The sequence below is a fragment of the Melopsittacus undulatus genome, chromosome 2, assembly GCF_012275295.1.
Source record: "Melopsittacus undulatus isolate bMelUnd1 chromosome 2, bMelUnd1.mat.Z, whole genome shotgun sequence".
In the NCBI taxonomy this organism is placed as follows: domain Eukaryota; kingdom Metazoa; phylum Chordata; class Aves; order Psittaciformes; family Psittaculidae; genus Melopsittacus; species Melopsittacus undulatus.
Window position 1 is genome coordinate 115,234,999 of NC_047528.1, and position 18,469 is coordinate 115,253,467.

Sequence of the window (18,469 nt, forward strand, 5' to 3'; positions counted from 1 at the left end):
GCAATCTCTGGGTGCATGCACATCAGGGTTACATCTGCGAACCCATAGAGACTTAGGAAAGACATGGATCAAGTCAAACAGAAGGTGACCAGGTCATTCCCACCACTCCAGCACAAGGAAACGAGGCTGTTCCTTAAGCCGGACTTTGTCAGGCCAAAAGTTCCCTCTGGCTGTGAATGTTCCTGTGGTCACCCCACGCTGCTGCTGCTTTTCCCAGTGCCTGATTACTCATTACACCGCAGCCAGCCTGCGTCCCGAGGGCAAGGAATTAACGTCTCCCATCTCGGGTCGCTTGTTTGTGTATGGAACAACCAGGGTCAGCTCCGTGATTTAAGTGTCTTTCCAGAGCCCTGGCTCTAGATTGAAGCTGTCTTTCCCCATCCAAGATATACACCAACGTGCTTTGGGGGAGTATTGGCTCCACCAGCACCTTAAGGACCAAAGCAGACAAACCTTGGACAAAACACTGGGACAGGCAGCACCTTTCCTTCGGGCTCTGAGGCTGACATGAGGAACGGGACTGTTTAATGCTGCAGTTGGAGGGACTCGGAGCTTTACCCTCACCCGCCTGCAGCGAGCCTGCCGTGAAACCCTGCAGGGAGCAGGTGCCGTTTCCATGCCCCCAGCCGGGTCTCCGGCAGAACGGATGGAAATGGTCCAGCTCCATGCCTGGGATGCAAATGGGATGGAAAACGGCCCCATGAGGCTGTAACGGTGACGGGGGCCAGGAACGGTAACAGGCTCCGCCGCGACCCGGGGCTGTACAAACACTGCCCCCTATGCTCGTTCCGGGGCCGCCGCAGGACTCCCCCTTTCCCTGCCGCCCGCCGCCGGGAGCCCCGCAACCTGCATGACGATCAGGGTCCGCTCACGCCTCCGCGGGGGGCGCGCCCGGGATCGAGCATATGACCGTGTAGTTGCGAGGGGCAGGAGGGCTTATTCAGGTTCCGGGGCGGGACGGGGCGGAGCTCGCAGCGGGAGCCCCGTGGTGACGCACGGGGGTTGCGGTCGGTGCGGGTGGGATGGCGGCGGCGGACGGAGCGGCCCCGCAGCCGGAGACCCCGCGGCGAGGCCCGGCGGGGGGCGGCGAGGAGGAGACGGCGGAGGTGGAGCTGGCGGCGGAGCTGGCGGCTCGGCGCAGCCCCGGGGCCCGGCGGTTGGTGCTGTCGCCGCGGCGGCTGTCGGGCCCGCTGCCCGCTGGGCTGTCGCACTGGTTCCCGGCCCTGGAGGTGCTGGACGTGAGCGGGACGGGGCTGGCGGAGCTGGGCGAGGAGCTGCTGGCCCTGCCGCGACTCCACACGCTCCTGGCCAAGAACAACCGGCTCGGTGGGCCCGGCTCCCTGCCCAAGAGGCTGGGGCAGGCCCCGCTCGGCCGCTGCCTCCGCGTCCTCAACTTCAGCGGGAACCGGTTCGCTGAGGTGCCGCCCGGCCTGCTGGAGCTCCGCGGGCTGCAGAGCCTCAGCCTCGGGGGGAACCGGCTCCATGGCATCCCGCCGGACATCCAGGAGCTCCGCAGGTGAGGGCAGGGGCCGGGGGGGAGAGGGGACGGGGAAAGCTCCGGTGGCTGCAGTGCAGACCCGGCCGGATCACGGTGCCCAAGAGCGGGGCACGGCCCGCTGCGGGCCCGCTTGGAGAGCGAGCTCCGGGCAGGATCAGGTGTCTGTAGGCACTGCTGCTGCTGCTAACGAGGCTCTTCCTATTCAATAGATGGAGTTGCCAAAGCTCAGAGCCGCTCTTCAGGCAGATGACAGAGCCTTGGGTGCCATGGTTTAGTGTGAGGCGTCCCTGCCCATTGCAGGGGGGTGGAACTGGATCATCTTAAGGTCCTTTCTAACCCTAACTATTATGTGATTCTATGACAGCCCTTCTGCACTCAGAGAATCTCTGTCAGGATTTCCTAGGCCTTGGGCTGCCCTGGAGCAGGGCAGGCTTTCCTAATGACAGTGGTTGGTATGGGTGTTGACATGCAGAAGGTGCTCCCTGGCTTTGCTTGAATATGCATCCCCAGGCAAGAGTAAAATTAAAGCCCTGGTCTCATGCAGCTCATGGCTGCACAATGGACTGCAGAGAATAACAATCTGATTATGGCTTATGTGAACAATAGAGCCTTTCTGCTGACACAGCTCCAGTGTCAACAGGGTGCTTGCAGGCATGGTTGGGTTTTGTTGTGTTTCTTTCCGCCTGTACAGCTCATGTAGGTCTGACAGAGGAGCTGACAGGTTGGAAGCATAGATCCCTGTGCTCAGGTGCACGTCTGCCCTGGTGCTGGATCAAACCATTGCAGGTCAATGACATAGAAACCTAGGGTGAATCCCAGCAGTTAGGAACATTGGTGGGCATGGGAACAGGTCTTAGGCAGACAAGGTACTGACTGCTCGTGTTGACCTGGGGTAAGTACTTCTGTAGTCTGCAGTCTTTCTGGGCAGGCCAGAGGCCACGTTCTGATGCATCTGTTACACACAAGCATCTCAGTATGTTCTGGTGGTTGCTCAGTCCTCGGACTAGCCCCTGTGTGGCTCTGTGCTAGGACTTTCTTCACTCCAGCTCTTTGCCAAGGACCTTGCCAGAGACAGTCTCTGTTGCACCAGCTCCAGCGACCTTGACCCCAGGTAGCTGATGGCTCAGCAGAGCTGTGTCCTGTGGAAGCACAGGATGTATGTGGGGTGCTGTCTGCCATGGCCCTACATGGAAGGTACCAGAACTGTTTCAGTACTGACAGAAAATGCTTTTTGTCCACTGCAGTATTATACAATTGGATGTGTGGCTTTTGCCCATGTGGCACAGCATGCACCTGCTGAGGGTCTGGAGCAAGTCTAAATTAAGTTGCGTTTTGGAGATGCTGTGAGGTATTTTGGGTGCTAGTGAGTGCCTGTGTCCTTCCTCATAGAGTAGGGATGTGTCCTGCATTGAGGCTCTCATGAGGAGGAGGAACCTCTGCATCTTCTCTGTTCTGGAGCAGTTGCTTCAGGGGTAATGAAGGAAATGAGAACACTGGCATCAACTTCACAGGAGAGGAGGCCAATGGAGGAGGGCAGTTGTATGTAGGAGATGATCCACATTGCCTCCATAGCATGCCTGGTAGCAGTCAGGATGTTGCAGCCACCTGTGAGGCAGATGCTCCCTGCTGCTGCTCTGCATGCTCTCATCTGTAGTTGGGGTTTCTCTCATTTCTTCTCCCCCCTGACCCCTCGTTGCCAAGAAAAGAAGCCTCAGCCCTGCTCTTTGTTATGCTGCTGACCCCGGGAAGGTAGCCTTGTGTGTACCTGTCACAGTACTGCCACTTGATTACTCTGCTTTGTTCCTCTGGCCTGCCCTGAAGCAGGGCTCCTGTTTGTCCTGTCCTGCAGCTTCCCTTGGGCAGGTCATGCTTGAACCCAAGAAGGACAGTTCTGACAGGGTGAATGTGGACAAGGCTATTGAGTTGTTTATCGTTATAAAGTGATGTGTCAGGCAGGAAAACTAGACTAGACTCAGGTTGTGTCTGCTGCCCACGTAAGCACTGCTAACTCATTGAACTTCTGCTAATGTGTCACCATAATATAATTGAACTTTAGCTCAAGATAGCGAATCCATGTGCCACCAGGATGACCAGCTTCTTTACCACTGTGCCATGGGTGTCTCTTCTGTATCTGGGCTGCTTAAGTAACAAAAGGGAGCACACTTGCTTTCCAGAGCTGGGAGAAAACAGTCATTTATAATATAATACTCCTCCAGAGGTTATCCTGAACCTGCACATCAGGAGCCAGATACCAGTGACCTGACACCCTTACCAAAAGGACAGTAAATTCCTGGAGAGAAACTGCTGCCAGACCCAGCTCCCTCCCACCTGCCAACAAGAGAGGTGTCCTCAGGGTGAGCATACACAGTGTTGGAAGTGGGTAAAACAAACCTGAGCAGAGCCAGCTCTTGTGGCAGGGCAACTTGGGGACATCTCTGGGCTGGGAGGTGGGACCTGGTGTTGGAGCTTCTATTAACCTCTCTCAGGCTGCAAGTATCCATCTCTCTGTTGCAGGCAAGCCAAGACTTTGAGCTTTTTTCCATGCAGAACGTCCCATAAAAGAAATTGTTGTCATGTTTTGTGGTGTCTGAGGCCACAGAGGAATGCAGGCAGCACTTTGACCCGACACGTTCCTCCTGCTGGTACTTAGAGTTCCTGAGGCCAGCAGTTCTCTTCCCGTGACCCTGGCAGCTTCCCTGTTGCTCCAGTCACTGATTACAGAGCAGAGTGGTAGAGATCTAGAAACATTTCTTATGTTTCCAGGGAATGTCTGAGCTCTGATGAGGTCTCACTGATAACAAAGCTTCATGTCTTTCCTATGCACTCTGTCATTTCCTGTTGTCCTTTTTGAAGGGGTAGCAGATCAGTTTTAGGCCATGAATACAGCAAGTAAGGAGTCTACAGGGTGAACTTGAAACACCAGAAAGCTGATGAGTCTGAATCTGCTAAAAGGGAAGGAATGTGCTGGCAGCTACAAATGCAAAGGCTGTGGGATGAGAGGTGGGTAGCATGTGCTGTCATTCACATGAAGATAATAAATCCACACATTTGCAGCAAGCTGGGGTCAGGAATTTTGTGCAAGAACTGTTCCCTATCATGTTCTTAGTGATTTGGCAAGTTAATGAACAGTGATAAGAACCACAGCCAGTCCTGCTGCCGTCTTGTACTCCTTCCAGCTTAAGCCACCTGCCCTATCCTTGCCCACACAGGTCTTTGAGTGCACTGCAAGATCCTGCATGGAAAGCAAGTGCCTTTCACCTGATTGTCATTTATCTCCTAGGCCGTTGTAAAAGAGCCACCTATAGGTGTTCTGATGCTTGAAGCTTCCTTGCCATGGCTTCATAAGGGGATAGTCATGTTTGCTCTTGTGATGGCAGCAGGATGATGCTGACCATAGCATGCTGGCACCAAGGATGAATAGCAGTGCTTTTTCCTCCTGATTCCACTGTAAGTGTCTAGGGTGACCAGCAACAGCCTTTTACCTTTCTGAGAAAGGTAAGTGTGGGCCCTGCTGAGGGCTTCTTGTCAGTCATGTTAAGGCTGTGCCCACCACCCCAGTCACTGTCAGCTAGCAGTGTCAGTACAGTGCAGCACCACTGGCTGTTGCTGTGAATGTAGAGTAGAAAGTGCATCAGATGAGATGTTCTCGCCCTGTTTGCATTGCTTTCCTGTTGTCAGAAAAAAGATTAATTTAGCATAGGTAGACCTGGCACTTTTTCTGGAAATCTCCTTCCAGCATTGACCTTGCTGGGTTTTCCATATGAACTGTTATGGTCAGTCACTCTCAGACTCAATCCACAGCCCCCAGCAGCTCCTGAACTGTAATCTACATGGACATCCCACTGCTGCCTTAGTTCTGCGTCTCCTTCCTCTGCTGTTCCAGCTGGGGATGTGTTAAGGGGCAGTGTGTGTTGTAGCTGAAATGTGGTCGTCTGCTTCAGATGATTCTGGACAAAATTTGTTTGGCAAGTCTGGTAAAATACAGCCCTGATCTCCACTGTCCAACTATGGCTTTTGGCTTAAGGGTGAATGGACTGCTCAGTGTGCACACTTGGGGAGATGTCTTGCAAGTGTCCCCCGTAAAGGGGAAAGTTCTCAAGAACTTAGCAAAATGCATGTCCTCATGTGAATTTGGAGCTCAGTCTTACTCTTGTAGTGAATGCTCTCACGCTCAGGAGAGCACCAGGAACAGGCAGAAACAGCTTGGAGGAGAGCCAGGCTCTTCCCAGGCATCTGCCATGCATGCTTCTTTCCTCCTTGCTTGGGTTCCTCTAGTAAAGCCCAGTTGTGCAAGGGCTGGGATCAAAGGCCTTAAATGCCTAACTGGATTCATCCAAGTTTGTGTGAAGGCTTAGATGCAATGAAAACCAGAGTATTTGCTTTTATTCGTGGGTAGCATTATGCATGTTAGACAAGCATACACTTAAGAACGGCTGTTCCAGTGTGGGAACAACGGCGAGTGAAGCTATGATAAAGATGGAGCATTAGGAAATCTGCTGCCTCCCTTTTTCTACTCCTCTTCAAACGTTTTGCAAATAGTTTTCAGACTGTTTGATCTCAAATTTGCCTGTCAGCAAAGGCTCTGCCGCTCTCTCCCATCGCAGAACAGGGTTAACAGGAGTGTATTGTGGGCTGCTTTTCAAATGCCTCCCTTGCCTCAGCCTCAAAACTGCCCTGGAAATTTCTTGCTAAGAAGTTTATCTTAAAAAGACCTGGAGCACTTCCAGGCTCTGGTGTTTCTTTTAGGTTACCTATGTAGATGCAGCTGTTTGATGTCAGCTGTTAAGTTTTATCCAAAGAAGCATCTGTGGGGAAACAGGGTGGATTGAAAATTGGAGTATGTTCTGTGCCAGAAGACATTCTCCCCTTGAAACACGACTATGAAAGTGTTGTGGTAACTGATAGCCTTTCAAAAGTCCCTCTAGTGCTCAGTGAGCTCTTCTTATCTACTGTTATGGGGCTTTTCCATTTGGTTTGGGGTATAGGGTGACCTTTAAACCTTAAGAACAAACTCAAACGAGAGCATAAAGTCACTTGGCATGTTAAACTTTGTTGCCACCACCTGAATTGACTGAGCATTTTCCCACCCCCTTCCTGTATGTGAAAGGGTTTTCACTGCCACCCTGCAGCCCAGTGGTGTGAAATCCCTCACTAGAGAGGAGCAACACATGATGGGCTTGGACTGCTGGTTGCTGCTTGGCAGCAGGGTAGTACTGGCTGAGTGCTGGCCTGCTGGATGTGAGGCTGAAAGGGACCCTGGCCTTTCACTAGTGTATTTGTAAACTTTGCTAAAGGCAGGAGGGAAAGTGTCAGCCCCCCTTAGTTCCTGTGTCAGATGGGGGTTTGGTGGTGGTTTGGGGCTGGGTGGTTTTGTTGAGTTGGATTTTATTAGTGTTTGTCCCCTCCTGACTAATTCAACCAGAGCATGTGTTTCAGGTTGGAAGGACATCATTTATTCTAGCCTCAAAATAGGAACTGTGCTTACATTCATCTGAGGCTGGCTGCTCTCTGGCTTTTCTAAGTTCCTGCACTGTGGAAAGTAGATCAAAATCCCAGCTCTCCCTCTGTGTACAGAGTGATGCATGGTACCTTAGCCGGCTGCTCCAAATGGCTATACAGATTAATGATTGTCAGAAGAGCTGAGTCTTGGTGTGAAAGGTTAGTTGGGAATAGTCACTGAGCTCATTCCCATCTCTGCTATCTCTTGTGAAGAACTGGTAATGTTGGCACATGCCTCCTTGCAGGCTCTCAGTGAGGAGGGCAGAACTCAGCACTGCTCTTGCTGTCTTACCGAGCAGCAAACTGCCCCTGAGCAGGGCAGCTCAGGACCAGCATTGCCTTGGCTGTAGGTGCAGGCTTAGCACAGCATAGAAGTCAGGCCAGGAGCACAAGAGCTGGGAATTAACTGTGGCCCCAGTGGTGTAGTCAGTGCTCACTACAAAAGGGTTGTGTCTCTTGAAAATCCTTGCCTGTGTCATGATTAGCTTTGCTTGGATGATTCTTGATGCTTTACTTTGATGCAGAAATGACTGTTGTTAACTTCTCTGGTTTGCTCAGCCAGGACTAGAATAGACCCTTCTTACTAGCAAATTGTGTTTTGGGGGACCAGAGTTAGATTTTTTTTCTGCCTACTGCCTTCAGTGGAAGCTATAACAATACCTTTACTGTATGTACAATAAGTTTCTGTATAGTTTCAAAACCTCCTCCCTATGCTTTGTAAATAAATTTGCCTTCTAATTCATATCTTAAGTTGATGTTGGAAATGCTGAATTTGCTGGACTAGACTGGGCCCAGTGAGTTGCTGACCTCAGGAAGGTGATGCAGGAGACAGGTAAAAAGAAAGCACTTTTTGAGGAGTCCTTTGTTGCCACTGAAGAAGTTACCTTTTGTGATGGATTCTTAGTTAGAGACAGATCACAGTCTGATGTTGGGGCTTTATAACCTAGGTAGTGTAACTGACTGCTCTCATTGCAAGGAATGGATCTGAAAGCCCTCCTCAGTTTGTTGGCAGTGGTTTTGCACACTTGGTTTGTGCCATAAGCTGCTCTTGAAACTTCTGCATTTCACACTTTGCAATGAATTTCAGAACATCTTTTACTGCATGTGTTTGTATGCAGGGTGGCTCCATGGGCATTGTTGCCTTCAAACACAGAGGGTGAAGAGTTAATGATTCACTTTTCCTAGGAAGTGGAAGTTTTTACGTATCTCGCCCTTGTTTAAACATTGAAATCCACGTTACTGAAGTTTTCTTGCCCAACAGTTTTTAGTGTGGGTTCCAGCAGTGGCATGGAGTTAAAGTATGCCTAGGAATTGTATGGTCAGCAGTTCAGTCCCTAATGAGAGCCAAGCGGCCTAAATCCACCTTTGGAAACAATGGAGGTCGAAGGAGGAATTCTGGTTGGAACTCAGGGCTTTGTTAGGGGATCAGAACTTAATTAAAACTAATCTGCCCTTGGCATGCTCTGTGCACAGCAGCCTTCCTGCTGCCCCCCTCACCTGCAGGCTCTGTAGGGACGAGGGGCTGCTTTGGGGCAGTGGGGTTTTGGTGAAGTTTTCTTCCAGCATGCTTCTGTGTTCAGAATAACCTGCAGGGCTGCTGCTCCACTGGAGCTCTCAGCTGAGCAAGTACAGTTGCTTCCTTTCATATCGTCAGATTTAGTTGAAAAAAGCTAATGGCTTTGGTAGCTTTGGTCCCCATGACTGCAGTGTAGTGAAATCAGTCTACCTGAGGAATTGCACACATGTTCTTGTGTGACTTAGATGCACACTGTGCACTCCTGCAGCTGTGGTGTTAGCAGTGTGTGAATTGCATCAAAGCAAGACTGGCTGCCTCTGACTTTGCTGAGAGGTTGCAGTTAATTGCTGAGCAGTTTATCCCATAGAGAGCAAGCAGCACTTGTGCAGGGCCAGGGTTTTCAGGGAGAGCCACTGCTCTCTTGCTTTGCTCCTGCTGAAACTGAGGACTCCCATGGGCTGCAGCAGGAGCTGCATCAGTGCTGCAAACCCTGTGCATGCAGCCTGTCCTTCCTTAGGAGCAGGAGCTTTGCATTTGGTGTAGGAATACAGAGTTGTTTGGTGCCTACCTACAGATGTAATGGTGACTGCAGGAGGCTGGAGGTAAATCTCAACATTATCTCTTGTGAAGCAGAGGCTCTGTTGTGATTTTGATGTGCAGTTGAGGTATTTTGCCTTTTTCCCCTCAGCATGTTATCTCATACATAGTCATCTGTAAGTTTTCTTGAGTATGTGCAAGGGATGAGAAGATCTGATGTTCAGTTCAACTGGAAATGACCTTAATGAAATAATGCAGCGTTTTATCTTCTCTCTTTCAGTTTAGAGTTTCTATACCTTGGAGGGAACTTCATCACTTCAATTCCACCTGAATTAGCAAACCTGCCTTCTCTAAGCTACCTAGTTCTGTGTGACAACAAGATCCAGAGCATTCCACCTCAGCTGGCACAGTGAGTATTTACTGTCCTCAGCCACCAGCTGTAATGAACTTCTGCATGTGTGGATAAAAGCATCTGGGAGGACCTCTTTGTTCTTCAGTTTGGTATTGTGACTAGGCTTGAACAAGAAGATCCTTAGCAGTGCACTGCAGGCAGACCAGGAATATGTAACATGGAAATCTGCATCATAGGGTTATGGAAAAAAAGTGTCACCAAGTGTCTGCTTTAAGGGGAATTAATAGATTTGTACAGGGAGCCTTGAGAAGTGCCTGGGCAGCTCATGCTACATTCTGAGTATTCTTAGTGATGAATGCTTGGTCTGTCTTGTCTTTCACCCAGAGCCTTTTTGTGTGAGCCTCTGTGTTGTCCCACTCCTTGTGTCCTTCCTTTAGGATCTCAGAATGTTTTAGTGGTTGTTAAATCCTACAGCACAGCTCTAGGGGATAAGTTATTGCTGTATCTCTTCCATAATGGGAGAAGGAGAACACTGCAAACTCTGTACAAGTAGCCTAAAATGGCAGATGAAGAGTTCAGTGCATAGCTGTAACCACAAGAGCTATTCAGTGCCAGCATGGAGTTTGGATTTTGATGTTGTAATGGGATTACTCTCGATGTACAGTGTTCTGTTGTCTTGTACGGGTTAGAGAGCATCCCTGGATTATGTGCTGGAGCATTGCTTTGTGCTTCCTGAGGGAGGAGAAAACCTCCTCCAAAACCCAAACCTGTGCTTGTCACCAGTGCTGATGCTAACCTGGGCTGACCTTGCTTAGCTTTTTTGCTCTGGCACAGGGAGATGCAGCCACAAAGAGTGAAAACATGGGGGTTTCCAGGGCTGGCTGCCTACCAGCAGGCATCTTGTAACGCATGACTGAAGGCAGGTGACTTACTCCAAGTGTTGCATGGAACTGTTCCTGATGCATGCACTGGGTGCAAGGAAACATTATGTCCCCTGAAAGCTCTTGGTTTGTATACTTCTGTTCTGTGCTACCTCTTTTAGGAGATGTGTGTGAGGAGTACTGAGGGGAACAGCAGCATATTTAGGACTGTTTCTTTAACAGGCATTTGGAATGAGCCATGTTTTCATGGGCATTGTGTGTGCTGGAGTAACACCAGCTCTTTTGCCATGAAGTTATGCTTTATAAGTAAGAAAAGCCAAGGAAAAAGAAATTTATGGGAGAGAGGAGAGTGATCAGGTCTGTGTAGTGCAGTTTTGGAATGATTTTGCTTGCACATCTTGACTGGGTATCCATCTCCATCCTTCAGGCTGCATTCCCTGCGCTCCCTTAGCCTGCACAACAACCTGCTGACGTACCTTCCTCGAGAGATCCTTAACCTGGTTCATCTGGAGGAGCTGAGCTTGCGTGGGAACCCGCTGGTGGTTCGCTTTGTCCGTGACCTGACCTACAACCCCCCAAGCCTTCAGGAGCTGGCTGGGCGCACCATTAAAACTCGCAATGTTCCCTATGCTCCCAGCGACCTTCCAGAGAACCTTGTCCGGTACCTGAGCCTGGCCAGCAATTGTCCCAATCCTAAATGCGGGGGTAAGTTCACTGCTCTGCTTCCTCATGGGTTTCCTTTCCCTGTGACTTGCCATGACTGTACCAGCACAGTCAGGTTAGATGTGTTGTTGCATCCGGCTGTATTTCGTTGGCTCCAGGGCTGCTGCAAACTTGTCTTTAAGGAACTTTGCTCACTTGGGACCGATGTTCAGAGCTGCAGTTCTGGTTTACTGTATTTGCATGGGAATGTGAGACAGTGTTTGTGGCGGAGTCTTCACGGCTCATCCCAACACTCCACTGTGCTTTTATGGTCTGAAGTTTCCAATCCGCCTGCCCTGAAATAGCTCAAAGTAGTGGGCAGGAGAGCTGTTACAAGTGCTCTTGCTGAACGAGAATGGAAAAGAGAAGAGAGGCTGGAGTGCTTGGCAGTTACTAAAAGCAACTTCTTTAGCTCTTGCTTGGATCTACTAGAGTGTAGTTCCTGGAAGGAGAGGACTTCATAGAAAAGCCTGCAATGCTTGGTTTAATTTAGCTTAATGCTTCATCTTTAAGCAGAGTAAATGATCTGCACATTTAGCCCTTAGAAGATTAAGGAAAAAAAGTCATTAATTAGTACCTACCCTGCAGTCATATGCAGGCTGTTATCTTTTACAGGACAATATTAAAGCGTTCTCCATAAGCCAAGATGGAAGGGCTGGAACTTGTGTTGGAGGGGGAAGCAGTGTTTCCTTTATTAGGGTTTTGCACAGCTGGGATAACAGTGGGTTGGTTTTGCACTGTTCCCCTTGTCCTTACGAACTAGCACAGTAGTGCAGTGCTTGCTCTGGCACTGCAGGAGAAAAGCTTATTCAGAGCAGCTGGGACTTAAAACACCACTGGAAGCTTCTGAAAACCTCAGTGTCTACAATCAGTTGCTGTGACAGGAGGAGAAGGTAATCCTGTGTTACAGCAGCACTGTTGCTGTGGAAAGGAGCATCCAAACTCAGCATGGTAACCACTCAAGCAGGACGAAGGCAGAGCCATGAAGGTCTGTCTGTCTGTGAATGCAGTTTGGTAGCTGCTAGAAGAGGTTTTACAAGTTTGTAAATATCATGGATGAATGAATTTGACACAGAAGGAGCTTTTTTAATTCCCAGCCTGAGATTTCTGCCTAATGGTAGGAAAGCAGTGCCAGATTCCTGGGAAGTAGCTGCCTTGTGTCTGTTCATGCAGAGTGTGCCATTCTGAACCACCTACCAAATACATGTGTACAGGATTGTTTTCTAACTAAGAAAACAAATCCATAGGTGCCCAGGTCCCCTCTTCCTCCAATACCCAATGTGCTCCTACCTCCAGTGCAGTGTCCATTAAATCCTAATGTAAAGCATCACAACCACCGCTCTCTGCACAGGGCCTCATGTGTTGTCTCTGTTCCTCTGCCCCTGTAGGTGTCTACTTTGACAGCTGTGTCAGACAGATCAAGTTCGTTGACTTCTGTGGGAAGTACCGGCTCCCGCTGATGCACTACCTGTGTTCCCCGGAGTGCTCCTCACCCTGCAGCTCTGCCTCCCAGAGCTCCACTTCCCAGAGCGAGTCCGACTCCGAGGATGAAGCCAGCGTCGCTGCCCGCAGGATGCAGAAAGTCCTCCTGGGATAACGGGAAGGAAAACGTGTCTGAAAAGCAATAATGGACCAGCAAAGCGTGAGCCTCTGGTCTGAAGGGCTCATGAGAAACTGTCCTCAAGTTTATGTAAGGGGCAGAGTATCTTAGCAAGCCTAGGCTTGCTTGGTGCAGTGCTGCTTAGGAGAACTAACTTGGTGGCATACTGCCTGTAGGGTGCCTGGGGTTGCCAGAAACAGCTCCTGTCTGGGAGACTGCTCCCCCCTCTCCCTTGTACAGGCTGGGGGGAGGGGGTTGTTCTCACTGGCAGATTGAGAAAGGTTTTAATACCTGACACTTCACTGGATTTGAGTCATCCTGCAGAGCAAAGGAGACTCTCCGGAGCTCTTAGCACTGTGGTAAATCAGAAGCAGGCTAATGATGCCATGTGAGTATGTATGGACCCCAGTGTTTTATATAGCATTTTGATTCTTTGCTGTCTCCTTCAATTTCAGTCACAGGTTTCACACCCATCCACTAAAAATGGGAACTGGGTTTTTTCAGGAGTAGGCTTTTCCAGACTCTGGTTACTCTGCCTTTGCTTAGAGGTGTAGGGTTTCTGTGCTGTTAAAGACGTTACAGCCCTCAGAGAGCTGAGACACCTTTTTTAATCCCTTCTTATACCAAGCTGCTCTTAGTGTTTCCTCCTAACTGTATTTGTCATTCCCTCCCTCTGTCTCTTCCCATTACACCTGAAGCATTGCTGTCTTTATGGTGCCTTTAGAAAACAGACAGGTTGTCCTGTTGAGACTTGGTATTACTTCACACTTGTGGCCATACATGCCTGTGCGAGTGACCAGGTGTGATGCTCTGTATCGTGTTTTTGAGTCTCAGCTTACTGGAGCAAATCTGCATTTATATCTGTGAATTGCAGGAAAGGTGTTGATTGCCATTTCTTGTTTCTGAACAGCCATGTCCCCCTGCTGCAGCCAGCTCTGCTATGCTTGGTACAGTTACTTTCTGTGCTTAAGATTATCTGCTTAAAGTAGGCAGCAGCTTAATGAATTGGAAGTACTGAGAGAGGTGCAGTGGAGAATGCTTTGGGGGTTCTTTTCTTACAACGTGAGAGGAAAAGCCGTTAGGGAGGCTGAGCTGCGTTGTCTGAACACCTTGCATGAGGTGGTTTTGAAACCTCTTCCTTATTTATTTGTTTGCATTTGCTCTTGTTATAATAGCTTTGGCAGCCTGTTGGATGTTCAGATAGCACATTCGGTTATCTTAAACTGTGTTTAAAGTACCAAGAAACAGCTTATAAAACACCATGAATTGACAGGTATCTGTAAATCTTTATGGGGCTGCTGTATGTTTTGCTCAGTGAGAGCTGCCCTTTTATTAATACTTCATGGCAGACAGTCCTCTTGATGCAGTTTCAGATAGAGCAAATGCAACTGTGCCTTTGAATGCATGAGCAGAGCAAACACATTGTGCTGAGAAGCTCAATGAACAAGAGCAGCTTTCCTTCACCCACTTTGGCCCTATGGGGGAAATTAAAACCCTGTGCTGCTCTCCTGTATTCAGAAAACAGATGTGCCTATTTGAATATCTTATGGCAGCTCTGTGTTAATGCTCCTGTTTAATTATATTTGACACTTTATATGTTAAAGCACTTTGATAATTCTACTCTTTGTAAGTAGCTTTAGTGATTTATTTTTTGTTTTAATTAGACTCCAGTTTTTCCTTTCATGTGACCTGAAGAACAAGGTCCATGAAACTTTGTATGTTCCAGTCTGTCTCGGTGTGCAGGTTGAGCTTCTTGCCTTGCATTTCCTTGTCAGCACTGCTCATTTCCCTGGAAATGGAACTGGAATTTGAAAGAAGTGATCTGGTTATAGAACAGCACCTCATCCGTTAGTAATCATTGCAACTCAGTCTGAAGATTTCCCACATGCACAGATCCATCCACAAGGAACTCAACTGCACATGTGCATGCTTTGTGCCTTTCCAAATAACTTTCCAAGTATCTTTTTAAGCCACGGTAGGGTGGATATGCAAAGCAACTGGATGTCACTTTAGCAAATTCCATGAGGTTTGCTTGGGAAGAAGATCCCACAGGTTTTGAGAGGAACTGACTGCATGCTGGTAGTTAAATTGGGATCCAGCAAGTGGCCTGTGTTTTGTTCTTCATCTCCTCTTTCAGATGCTTTTTCCTGTCCCAAATGAATGTGGTTGTGGTTGTACTGGTGCTGAAGGGCAGTAAACTGATTGCAGAGCCTCAGTGTTAAATTGGCTGCTGGTCCAGCAGTAGTGAGCAGCTGAGTTGATCGAGAGCTTCGCTCTTCTGCCAGCAAAAGTGAGCCACATGAGTCGAGATCTCAAGATCTTTTGAGCTCAGGACCACGAGGTGCCACCTTCTCCTTAGCAGCAGCTGGCTTGGAATCATGTCATTTTTCACTTCACCACAGTTCCTGTTGCACAGCAGCACTTGTGTGTGTGACGGGTTAAGACCAGTGGTTGGTTCTAAGTTAGCTTGATTCTTAAGTGCATTCTCTTTTCTAACTGAACAAGCCTTCCATTTCTGCCCCAATTCTAACAGGGCTAACATTTGTTTTGTCACAGCTTTTTCACTGTAGCCAGGTCAACACTTGACAGCTCATGCAGCTGATATCTCTGTGCATTTTTAGGCTTGATGAGAGTCTCTTAAAAACTTTATATATATTCCTGAATAGAGCTACCAGGTTTTTGCTGCTGGACTTTAAAGTGCAATTCAAGTAAGTCAGAATTTAAAGCAATCAAGGAATTGTAAGGAAAACTGGATGGAGGGATGGGTTTTTCTCTCTCAGAAGTGGATTCAAAAGGACAAAGGATGCAGGTTTGTACTGTAGTGCCTAAGACACTGAGCCCCTGGGAGGCCAGTTTTCCAGCAGTTGTTAGCCCCAAAGACTGGAAAATGTACTGGGCAATAAAACAGGTGAGACACAACTTGAAAAGACATTGATGGATGGGAAGGACTGGTTCCTACCATCCCCTTCTCAGGGGTCCTGAGAAGTAGGCAGGGGTTTTGCTCTTTTGGTCAGTTTTAAATGGAGTTCAGTTCTTACAGATGCCTTTCCAAGTGAAGCCTTCAGTCAGTGTTTTGGTATCAGTCCCCTTGTTGCTACAGCAGCCCAGCACGTCCAGCTTTTGAAGCTGTTCTTAAGCTGAGACCCAAGTGTGTGGAGCAGAATTGTTCATTCCTTCTTCCCTGCGGGGCCTGGGACCTGCTGGCATTCATCCTGCCCTGCTATCATGCTGCCAATGGGAGCTGCTGGTGTGATTCTGAATGCAGGTACTTCATGTGAACAGTGGGGTCATGTTAGAAAGAAGCAAAATACCAATTTGACTGGAAGCAACTTACACAAGTTGCCAATTCTTTTCTGTTTCTCATTCTTTGGTAAGAGGTGAGACTTGAGGAAGTCAGTAATGAATATTTAAACATGCTCTGAAGTGGCCAGATGCAGTTTTTCATGAGCTTCTGTTCTGGTCATTTTAAGTCTTTGAAATCTTGTGTTGAATTATAATTGGGGGGTGGGGAGGGAGGGAAGAACCATCTCCTTTTTGTTCCTTACTCTTGTTGCAATAATGAATGCAAGGAATTTAATCCAATGTAAGTAATGAATTCCTGCAATGTGTCTGTGTTACCCAGTTCAAAGACCTATTTTAATGCATCTTACTCACACCATGCCCTCCCTCCCCAACTGAAGATACTTCAAACAGACTACTTCAGAATGCACACTAATGCAGCAGTAACTCTAGCTTGGACACCCTTCTATTGATGATTTCATCTGCCTGTCTGACCAGAGGATTGATCTTTTACTGACCTGAACATTAAGGGTAGAAAGGGTTCTCGTTGAATTATCATCATGAGCATTTGTTTTAGGGAGTCTTAAAGTGCCTTATATTTTGACCAGTCTATTTTGCTAGGAATGTCTGAATGTAGACGATCTCTAACGGTATTTCATTATGAGCTGTAAAACAAATTGCAAACACTAAACCAAAAATGTTATTTCTACGGTTGTCTGTCTGTTATTTGCTGACATCTGGACCCTGGTATTGCTGCAGGCAATTGTTCACATTGAAAGTGGGGTTATCCATAGGTGGGGAACATGTGAGATTCAACCTGTGCTGTGTGAAGGCAAGAGTAGGTGAGGCTTCCGAATGGACTGCTGAAGCTATTGGCTTCTGGGGCCCACATGCAAGAGGGAAGTGTATGCTACAGACCATTCCCTGCTTTACTTCTGGTGTAGCATGGCAGAAATGTGCTCCATGGTTTACAGGTAGAAATAACTCAAAGGGAAGATAAAGGCACAAACAGGAGAAGGCAGGAGTGTGATGGAGTCTGAGCAATGTGAATCACCACTTCTGAACTTCTTGTTCCCCTTTTAATATGCTAACCCTGAAACCTCCAAATGACTTTGTGAGTGTTAATTTTCTGATCATGGTAACAGGCTCATGTGTTCCATTTCTCCTGTAATCCTGTGTTTCCTCCTACATCCTGAAGAGTTTTTGTGATCTATTGCCAAAATGTTTCAGATCCTGCTGTGCAATTACCAGCTGTCAGTGCAGACATGTGGTGTATTGGAAAATGGGACAGTGGGAAACTAGAATTACTTGATATTAGCTTCAGCAGGAGCTATTTCAGAGATGGTTCAGCTTCATATGTAATGTAAAACCTCGAGTTATGCAGCAGCCCCATTTCAAGGAGCATAAAGTTCCAAGGAATGCAGTGATTTTTGCCTGTAATAACCAGGGTGAGAATATTCTTGCCTTGTTTGTTAACTCATTTAAAGATACCCTTTTCTGTGCCACTTTAATACCTTCCTTATATTCAGAAACAAAACCATGGAAGTGCTGGTTCAGAGGAGCTTGAAATGAAACTTGAGCTATGTAGGTGCCTGAAGCAGATGCTCAGATTGGCATTTCAGACTCATGCAGAATTGCACAGCTCTAGAAGAGAGCATTATGTTGATGCTTTGGAAGTACATGTTCATAAAGTAGAGACACACATTGGGTGCAGAGCTGGCCATGGGAAGTGAGGGACCTGACACTTCCCTTAACAGTACCCCCTGCTTCAAACACACCGGGTGTTGTTATGGAGGTGAGAGGAGCATTGCCTCAACCCAGCACTTTGCTTCTGCTGCTGAAAGGGACTTGCTGGAAGCCTTTAAAACATCCCTTGCATTTCTATAACCCAGCGCCCTAAACCAGACCCAAGTGCTTGGCAGTGGTGGTTTTGATCTTCGCATCGACACTGCAGCATGTTTCCAAAGGGGGTTCCTGGTTCCTCAGGTATTTGCAGTTAAATTGCACCTTTTTGTTTGTTTTTCTTTCTTTAAAGCAGCCGTGAGCCTTCCACCGAGAGATAGAATCATGAAAGGCCTTGCAGAAAACCCCATAGGACCGGGCTCGTCGAAACACGTTTCAAAACGGTCCAGGAATGTCTGAATCTTCACATTGGCCTTTCCCAACTCGCAGCCCCATCTGGCTGCCTTGCGCTGTGAAAACCTGTTCCGAGATGACCCTTTGCTATGGTTTGTAGGGAAAGCGCACCCCAAAGCCTGGGCACCTGGCCATGGCTCAGCCCTGATCCCAAGCGCAGCCTTCCAAGCATCCTGCCTAGAAACACCTCATAGTGATTTTAGGGAAGGAACATCTGGTGTGTATGTGGAGGGGAGAAGCATGGCCTTAGGAGGCAAAAGCATTCCTTGATCGAATGCTGACGTACTTCAGCCTGGTCACAGCACTGGGTATTTCCATCCCTCACTCTGAGGTCTCCATAGCTCTAGACCACAAGGAAGAACACTGCTGTGGAGCATGCCCAGGAGCATCTCGTTTGCTTCTCCATCTCTCGATAAAGGGCTGTGGGTATCTTAGCCCTATTCATGTGGAGGTTCAAAGTATGTGTGCT

At 48.3% G+C, this 18,469-nt stretch overlaps 1 protein-coding gene across 1 annotated transcript; it reads left to right on the forward strand.

Annotated features, from left to right (window-relative positions):
* Positions 1 to 984: 984 nt before the first annotated feature.
* LRRC58 (leucine rich repeat containing 58) lies at positions 985 to 14,750 on the forward strand. The gene is made up of 4 exons (XM_034060010.1): positions 985 to 1,516; positions 9,331 to 9,459; positions 10,711 to 10,988; positions 12,374 to 14,750. The coding sequence occupies exons 1-4, from the start codon at positions 1,023 to 1,025 to the stop codon at positions 12,580 to 12,582; spliced, it is 1,110 nt and encodes a 369-aa protein (XP_033915901.1). The 5' UTR covers positions 985 to 1,022; the 3' UTR covers positions 12,583 to 14,750.
* Positions 14,751 to 18,469: the final 3,719 nt, after the last annotated feature.

Excerpts from the sequence above, each read along its gene's own strand:
- LRRC58 (XM_034060010.1), top strand. The coding sequence starts at position 1,023 with ATGGCGGCGGCGGACGGAGCGGCCCCGCAGCCGGAGACCCCGCGGCGA. Across the intron at positions 1,517-9,330 it reads GACATCCAGGAGCTCCGCAG|TTTAGAGTTTCTATACCTTG; the intron begins GTGAGGGCAGGG and ends TCTCTCTTTCAG. Across the intron at positions 9,460-10,710 it reads ATTCCACCTCAGCTGGCACA|GCTGCATTCCCTGCGCTCCC; the intron begins GTGAGTATTTAC and ends TCCATCCTTCAG.